This window comes from Quercus robur, chromosome 8 (assembly GCF_932294415.1).
Source record: "Quercus robur chromosome 8, dhQueRobu3.1, whole genome shotgun sequence".
Classification (NCBI taxonomy): Eukaryota; Viridiplantae; Streptophyta; class Magnoliopsida; order Fagales; family Fagaceae; genus Quercus; species Quercus robur.
In genome coordinates, this window is record NC_065541.1 from 11,494,789 (window position 1) to 11,504,271 (window position 9,483).

At 40.3% G+C, this 9,483-nt stretch overlaps 1 protein-coding gene across 1 annotated transcript; it reads left to right on the forward strand.

Moving 5' to 3' along the window:
- Window positions 1–7,181: 7,181 nt before the first annotated feature.
- On the forward strand, window positions 7,182–8,630 carry LOC126694588 (uncharacterized). The gene is made up of 3 exons (XM_050390943.1): window positions 7,182–7,357; window positions 7,430–7,827; window positions 7,910–8,630. The coding sequence occupies exons 2-3, from the start codon at window positions 7,432–7,434 to the stop codon at window positions 8,444–8,446; spliced, it is 933 nt and encodes a 310-aa protein (XP_050246900.1). The 5' UTR covers window positions 7,182–7,357; window positions 7,430–7,431; the 3' UTR covers window positions 8,447–8,630.
- Window positions 8,631–9,483: the final 853 nt, after the last annotated feature.

Sequence of the window (9,483 nt, forward strand, 5' to 3'; positions counted from 1 at the left end):
TCCTCCATGTCCAATATTTCTATGAGACTCTTCTTGAAGAATTAGGGCATAAACTTTGCTAATTGAAGGAAGAGGCTCATACATCAGAATCTGAGTCCTTAAAGTATCAAAATTCTCATTCAAACCCATCAAAAAATGCATCACATAAGCTTTTTCATGAGTAGAACTTAGGGTTTTCATTGCTCCACAACTACACTCTGGTAAAGGCTCAAGATTCAACAATTGATCCTATAATCTCTTAAATTTTGTGAAATACTCAGTCACAGACAATTGATTTTGAGTGATGTGAGAAATCTCCCTTTGAAGATTGTAAATTTTGGGACCATTGCCTTGTGACAACAAGTTTTTCAATTCTAACCACATATCTCTAGCAGTTTCACAGTAGATTATACTACTAGATACATCAACATGCATTGAATTGATAAACCAAGAAAGTACCATTGTATTGCAGCTTTGCCAGTCTTCATAGAGAGGAGATTCTGGATCGGGCATAGGGATTCTACCATTGATGAACCCTATCTTCTTCTTAGCAGTGAGAGCTAAGATCATAGCCCTTGATCAGGAGTGATAATTTTGCATTCCAAGTAGTGGTTGTGTCACCAAAACACTTCCTGGATTCTCACTTGGACTGAGAAAGTATGGATTCTTAGGAATTGATTCGTTGTTGATTGGATCAGATTCGTTGTTGATTTGATCTGATTGGTTGCTTGAATCAGAGGACGCCATTGAAGAAGCTTTGAGGTTGTCTTCGTTGTGCTCTGATACCATATAAAATCTGGAACTTTCTTTCTAAAATAGAAGAGCTGAACTCTATTGATTCAGAAAATGAATGTAATACAAAAACTGATCCCAATACATTAAGGTTATTCTATATATATACACATCTCAAATAACTATGTCCCTAATTTTCAGCAAAATTAGTTTCTACCAATTCTAAACTATACAAAGGTATTATAGTATTTACAAGACAGACCAATGCCTATAAGCCACGTGTATTATGATCTCCAAAACTATGTATAAACACTTCATGATAAGGCACAACTTCAATGGTCTCTAGCACATCCTTGCAAGCCCACTGATGCTCTGTTTTTTATGCCTCTGCTTTGCATTGATTGTAGCTGAAATTGTGTGCAGGTGGTGCTGCTCCACTCTTACATTACTGTCCTGCATTAATTTCATCAGATGCATCCTCAAGCATTGAACAAAGGGCATTAGTTTTAACAGTATGTTTACAACCAAGAGTGCCTATAACCTTCTTGTTTCATGTAATATTACTAATAGTGCAGGTACCTTATCATCGGAGCTTTAAAGGCAGTTATGGAGACGATTGTGGTAGCTTAGAGTGCCAAACAAAATCAAGCACTTCACCTGGTGTGCGTGCAATGATTCTCTGCCAACAATGGCCAACCTTCATCATAGACACATCTCTACAACTGAAATCTGCAATGCGTGCCAAGCCCAACCCAAAGATACCTTACACGCTCTATGGTCATGCACGAAGCTGGACTCGGTTTGGAGTTCATTATCCTGGTTCCTTCACTCTGCCAATGCCCATCTGCCAAATTTCCAAGATCTCCTTGACAGATTCATGCAATTTAGGGATGACTATAGGTCCGAGATCTTCATCGTCATTGGCTGGATGCTATGGAACCGTCGCAATGCATTGCAACTCAACTTATTAGTCTAACCCCTCAATAGAATCTGCTCTCTGGCTGGAAGTTATTTGCAGGAGTTCCTTATGGCCTGTTTGGATGTTAAAAAATAGAGGGGGAGTAGAGTAGAGGGAAGGAGAGTAGTTCAATTACCTTGTTTGAGAGTTTTTTAAGGAAGGAGGGGGAGAGGTTTGGAGGGGTTTCAACTACTTCCAACCCCTCATTTTTAATTCCTCCAAATCTTGGAGGAAGAGTAGAGCACATAAACTATTAAATATGTAAATTACCTAATTTACCCCTATTATATTAAAAAAATTACAAGATATTTTAACGAAAAAAAAAAAAACACTGTAACCCTCTCAGTTCTCTCAAGCTCTCTCACAATTCTCTCAGTTCTCTCAGCCTTGTAACCCACGAATTTCTCTCAAGCTCTCTCAGCTTACGCTGGCTCTCTCTCTCTCTCACTCTCACGATTTCTGTTTTAATAATCAACATTAGTCTTTTTTTTTTTTATATTTGGATTATCGGTCTGTGACTGTAATGATCGAAGTCTTCGAATCACAATCACAAGCCTATTATTTATTGAATCAAAAACAAAGTTATTGGATGGTAAAGGAGCAATCATCGTGTAATGGTTAAGAATGATTTCTAGATATCCACTTAATTATGATGTTCATGCTCTTATAATTTCAGTAAAGTATCGATTTTCAGTGGAAAGAATGGATGATTGGTGTCCTATAGTTGTTAAATGCACTAGAACAGAGAGTTTGTTCTGTAATGCACTAGAACAGAGAGTTGAATCAAATAATTATGTTCTTAAAATTGTGATTTTATTGGGTAATTTCTTATTAATTGTGATTTTATGGGGTAATAACATGTTATTTGTGGGTGGGTTTCGGATCTGTGGGCTTTTTTTTTTTTTTTTTTTTTTTTTTTTTTTTTTTAAATTTTAAAGTTTCAAAGTATTGCTCATAACGTGTTTGATAAAGTGCTTGAGTGTGTCTAGATTGTGAACTTGCATAAATTTGTATATTTTGACTATGGATCCGTGTTTCTTGTTTTTTGTGAATGGGTTTCTGATTTGGGTCATTTCTTGTTTTTTTTGTGATTGGGTTTCTGATTTGGCTCCCCCTAAGCCCCAACCAAAATGGTACTCTCTCAGCTTTTTGATGTTCAAGTTTGAACTGGAAAATGGATCTGATTTATGTTTTTAGCATTTGGGTTTTGAGAAAACTATTAGCTTTTAGCTTGAAATCATGTTTGCTTTCATTTTTCCCTGTTGTTTGGTTGCTGGGAAAATAGTAAAGGAGAATTTTTGTTTGTTTGTTTGTTGTTTATATGATGTTATTATGCTTACCCATATGCTGGTTTAGCTTGAATCTGAGAAAATCTAAGTTACTGTGTGTGCTGTGCACCCACTTCAACATGCCGCCAGTCGCCTCATCTAGAGTCCATGGTTGTCCGTCGACTCCATGCTTCTACACTTAACTGTATCACTGGTATATCTCTCTCACTATGTGTGTTTAATCTGTGATCGGCAGTGTACTGCTACTGCTGAGGAGTGAAGAGTTAAGAGCGAAGACTAAAGCTAGACTTTTTAGTTCACAGCTTTTGTTTTCTATGTGTTGTGTTATACAGCTGTATTGTACTATTGTTGACCTTTAGAAATATATCTTGCTAACTTTCATTTGTGGTTGTCTGCCTATGTCATTAAAAAAAAAAAATAGTAAATAACTTGTGGTTGTCAATTTCTTAACATTTTGTGTTCAGTATTACAATGGTCATAGCTCATTGTAATACTGCCCTTTTTTCAGTGGTTTGAAAACTTTGTCTGCTTACATTCATTTTTATGCTTTTCACTTCTTAGTTGTCTGGCATGATACAATGTCATATGAGGCCTTTGATTCAAAAATTGGCTGTACTGCCAATGCTCACAATCTCTTGAGCTTGCCTTCATTATTGCTGAGTGCCTAAGAAGGAGGAGGATCACATCACAGCAAGCTCTTGCCCTCTAGGCTTCTACAGTGAGGCTTTAAGAGCCCACCAATGTGCTCTTTTTCTTACGTTAATAGAAGTTATATTAGCATTAGCACTATCGGATTTTCAGTTATTTATGTTGTGTATTGTGTGTATACTAAAAGGAAGAGTTATGGTTTGAGACACTATGAAAACACACTGGAATAAATGGATAACAATTTATTTATTCCATAAGAATATAAGATATGATTGCATTTTATTCTTGGTTGTGTGGTCCGGCCAGATAGTACAGTCAAAAGTTATTTCAAAGCTTATTATTTCAGATTTTTCTTATTTGAGATACCATTCAATTGATTCTAAAAATAAAGAATAGATTTTTTTTATTAACCAAAACTCTTACGCTTCAATGTCATTGTAAGCCCTTGTCGTAGTATTCAACCTGGTGGGATGGTTGTGATTATTGAAATAGTCAAAATTCAATATTTTGTTGATTTTTTCAGTAAATAAACAAACCAAACATTTTTTTTCTTATTTTAATTATTATCAAGGATGGTTTTTTTTTAGTATAATAAAAAAGTAGAAAAAATATTTAATCATAGACTAATGTTGATTATTTAATTCATATAAAAAAATTATCAAAAAAAAAAAATTCTAACAAATTAATCATAGACCAATGTTGCAAGTCCATTTTCAAATAGGGGTAAATTTGTCTATTTTAATCATTTCCTCTACTCTCCATCCTAATTTTTAAAACATCCAAATAAGGGGAAGGGCTAATTACTCCCTTCTCCCTTACTAATTTTAAAAACATCCAAACAAGGTGGAGGGGAATCATTCCCCTCTACTCTCCTCCCCACTACTCTCCTCCCCTCTACTCCCCTCTACTCTCCTCCCTCTCTAAACTTCCAAACAGGCCATTAATTCCCTAGACCCGACACCAACTACCACTGTTACTTCTCTGTCTCAGCAATGGTGCCCACTTGACGCTCAAAAGTTTAAAGCCAATTTCAATGCCGCGATATTCAAATCTTGCAATCGAGCAGGCCTAGGAATCATCATTCGGGATTGGTGTGGGGAGGCTATCGGTGCATTATCCATGCCAGTTCCCTTAGCTCAGATAGTGGTTGAGTTGGAAGCCTTTGCTTGTCGACGAGCTATGAAGTTTGCAATGGAACTAGGTCTTTAGGAAGTCACCTTCAAAGGCAATTCAGCTCAGGTGATCCATGCCATCTCACAAGACAACTCTGAGCACTCGGCTTATGGCCACATTATTAAGGATATTCGCTCCCAAGCTGCTACTCTTCAATCTTTAAACTTTATCTTTAATATTAGACACTGAAATAATGTTGTAGATGCATTAGCAAAAAATGTTAAAGAACTATTGGGAGCCACAGGTCTGGTTAGAAAACCTTCCTGCGGACATTGTCCCCTCTTGTAATTTTTGACATTCACTAATGTTTGTTTGATTTGAATAAAAGCCCAGGCTACTGATAGTTTGGTTTCTCAAAAAAAAAAAAACTTAAGCCTATAAGTTTGGGTCAACTATATTATATTAATTGATGACGTTGAAAATTATCACCAATAGGTCACACCGTACTCGCGACTCAAAGCGAACCTGCACAACAAGAGCGATCGAAAGAAAACCTTTAGAGAGCACCGGTGTGGTGCCGGCCAAACACTCTCCGAAGGTCAAGTTAGAATTCTTCTCTTCACTCTAGAGCGCTAGAGAGGGTCAATTAAAACGTACCTTGATTTGCGAAGGTGTTAGTCCTTTTATAGTGGTAGAGAGTTGGCTTTTCTTCTTGATCTCCAAATCTTTTCCATGTGGGACTCTAATACAAATTCTCCTGAGCGTGGTGAGCAAGGATTTCCATTTTCGGATCTTAGGGATTTTCTAGGCGATAGAGATTTCGGATCATGGGCCCTTACTATGTTTGTCAGCGATGGGCCTTCACAGCGCATGGGATCATCTTTACACAGGCCCAACAGTTCCAGTCCGTCAGGCCCATTAAGGTAGGCCCATCAGGCTCTATATTTTATCATCTTCAGTTGCCCCTTTCACCCCAATGGCCCGTCAGCTTTTAGGACAAAGGATCAATGGGGTGACGATCCTAACGTAAGGGTATGACGGGTATTTTTTATGACGGAACGAAACCCATGAGACAAAAAGAAGGTTTTAAGTTTATGGTCACAACTGGTTGACGGATTAATGCAAGAAAGGATGACGGTTCCAGATGGATCAACCCGTCAGAAGAAGATTCGTAAAGTTGACGGTTCCATGAAGGGTACAATCTGTTGATGCGTGCTGACAGGTTGTCAACATTTATTGAGCATGCCACGTGTCAATCTCTGAATGGCCATTGTATAGGATCGAAGCGTCGCTTCGTCTTCCGTGCATCTCCTATATATATAAGGCGCCTCACTCTTCCATTTTTACTATTTTCAACCAGAAATCGTTTGTCAGAGTGAAGCCGTCAACCTTGTCAGAGCACTCCGTCAAGGGCGAGTATCTACCGATTACACCAACCGTCACCTATCCTCTGCTAAGTGTGGTAAGTACTTACTTTAATACCATAGTCAAGTTACATTTCCATCCTTGCATTGTTGTTAGGCTTACTATACCCGTCAATACTTTCAAACCCGTCAGTCTTAGGTTTCATCGTCAATTGTAGGAAATGTCTAGTGCGTCAAGTAACCAGTCGGTGGTTCGTGACGGGACGGAATACGAGGATGTATACCCGTCCGGTCATAAAGACCAAGAGAGTCCCGGCGAAGATAGGAGTCCGTCTGCCTCCTCTTCATCCTCAACAAATGAGGATATGGAGATAGTTGAAATAGAAGGTTCTGATGACGACGGGAATCAAGCACTGGAGTCTGTTGTAGGTGCTGATGGACTAAGGCAGTTCATCATGTTACCAGAGTGGACAGTGCATAGGTTCACATCCGTCATCAGGGAGAGACATTTCAGTACTTTTAGAACCAACTTCCAAATCCCGGACTACATTTCCATCCGTCTACCCTATGTGTCGGAGAAGTGTTATTATGACGGGGTAGAGGGTGTCGGAGTATACGAGTAGGCGTTAAAGGCAGGACTTCGGTTCCCCCTCTCTACGCTTCATAGGGAACTTTTGCACTATCTGGGGTTGTCCGTCACCCAGATATCTCCTAACGCCTGGAGGGTCTTCATAGCCATGGAGATTTTTTATGGTGCAATGTCGAATGGAGAAAGGAGACTGACGGTCCGTGAATTTCTTCACTGTTACCGTCCAGACGAGATTTCTGGATCAAGGGGGATGTATAGTTTTGCTAGTCGAAGCCCCTTGTTGAAGGTGATCTTTGAGACCCCGGACTCAAATAGAGATTGGAAGAGTCGTTACTTCTTCCTGGAGGGTGACAGATGGATGAACCGTCCAGGGGAGACGGAGTACATGCCCGTTGACACAACCTGGGCAGTAATAAATCAATCGTGTATGCACCCGTCTTAATTTTGTAATGCTTTTCATATTCGTCCATTTTTATGTATATATCTTGATCGTCTTTCTCTGCAGGTAGACGGCGCCCGCAAGTTAGCCTTGAGGAATTTAGTTTCCTTGAAAAGATTTGCAGAAAAACTAAGCCGGAGGAAAGGACCTGGGCTAAGTTGGTGAATCCGAAGACCATACATTGGTACTGTGACGGTCCTGAGCCCACCCAAGAGGCTATTAGATACGACGAGCGAGTTCATAGACGTAAGCCCGTCGACTTTACTTTGCCATTCATTTAACTTTACTTAGTTTAATTTCATCTGTCATTATTTGCAGAGATGGAAGACGCAAAAAGGAGAGCTTTAATTAAATCTCAAGCCGTCAAGAAGAAGGAATCCGGCGAGGTGGTACCTAAGGGGTCGGCTTCAGCCCTGAAGAGGAAACCGACATCAAAATCTGACCGTCCGTTTAAGCAACCCAAGATCTCTCTTGAACCTGTGGTTGGCTTGATGGCTGAGGGTGCCAAGATCGTCACCCCAGCTAAGCATGGGACGGGAAAAGGTTTCATGACGGCCCCAGACTCTAAACAAGAGAGACCTCCTCCCCTCCTCCGTGACGACTCCAAGTATGCGTTGGAGAAGCTGTCGTCCATTATTACGGCGGAAGATTATGAGGATCTGGGAAACCACTCGACGGAGGCTATGGGAGAGACGGGCCTCTTTGCTGTTGCTCAGGTGAGTTGTGTCCGTCAAATATGTTTGTTTCTCTTTTTTGTTGTTTAGTACATTACGTGACGGGCTCTCTTTTTGTTTGTAGTCCTTGGTCATGATGAAGGGATTACTGGACCGGTGTCTCAATCGTGAGACTACTTTGGACCGGGTGCGAGCAAAGGCGGAACAGACGGAGGAAGAGCTTGGTCAACTCCATAAATGGAGGTCCAATATGGAGAAGAAGCTGAAGCTTTCTGAGAAGGCAAGGAAAGAGCTGGAGCAGAAGTCGGACGAGGCGTTGATGGTTATAGAGAAGAAGGAGAAGGAGATCAAGGAACTGAAGGAGGAGATCCGTCATGCTAAAGAGGTAGCCGTCAAGGAGTACCGCGACTCAAACTCCTTGTTGAGCGAGCTGGCAGACTCTTTCCTGCAAGGCTTTGATGACTCGCTCCGTCAGGTCAAGAAGGCCTACCCCGAACTGGATGTGTCAATGATCAAAGTTGACGACCAAGGCCAGACTTCTGCTCTTCCCGTCGCTTCCGAAAATACAGAGGACCTCTTTGGAGACAGTACAGCTCAGGACGACGGAGAGTCAACCTTGCCGAAGGATGTTCCGGATGCCGACCCGAGGAAAGTTGATTGAAATTCTGTAATTCTTATATTTTGAGGACAGTTTGTTCCTGTTTGGAGTGGTAGGCTAAAATGTGTAATTTAAACATTTATTTCTGTTTTATGTCAGCCTTCATATCGAACAATGTTTTTTCCTTTGATTACGTTTATGCATATTTTCGTTGTTGATTGAGCATTTGCATCCGTGAGGATTTTCCTTTTCCGTCTACTTTTAAAGAAGTTTATTATGAGGATCCGTCCACTTTGTGGTAGTGGTCTTACTTCTAATTGGATCCGTCTATTAGATGGACTTATGGATATACTATCTGTCTGCTTTGTGGTGTTTTACATTTAGCATGACCGTTTATTTCATGGTTGGCTTTTCTAACCGTTTTGATGATCCGTCCGCTTTGTGGACAGCCCTTTCATTGTCGTGGTTATCCGTCCACTTTGTGGAATTGTTTATCACTTTTAAATGTACCGTCCTTTTAATGGACTTGTAAAAAATTTTAACGTAGTCGGTGGTTTGTCCACTTCGCGGACACGTTCTTTTACTGTTATGGCGATCCGTCCATCTTGTGGACTATGTGGTTATCCTTTTGGGACGATCCGTCGGACTTCATTTTGTATCCGTCCATCTTGTGGATTTCAAGTAATCATCCCTGTAGGATGATATCATCCCTGTAGGACGGTCCGTCCATTTTGTGGACTTTATTTTGTGTCCGTCCATCTTGTGGACTTTAAGTTATCATCCCTGTAGGATGTTATCATCCCTTTAGGATGATCCGTCCATCTTGTGGACTTCATTTTGTATACGTCCGTCTTGTGGACTTTTATCATCCCTGTAGGATGTTATCATCCCTTTAGGATGATCCGTCCATCTTGTGGACTTTATTTTGTATCCGTCCATCTTGTGGACTTTAAGTTATCATCCCTGTAGGATGTTATCACCCCTTTAGGATCATCCGTCCATCTTGTGGACTTTATTTTGTCTTCGTCCATCTTGTGGACTTAAAGTGATCGTCCTTGTAGGATGATCCGTCCACCTTGTGGACTTCATGTTGTATCCGT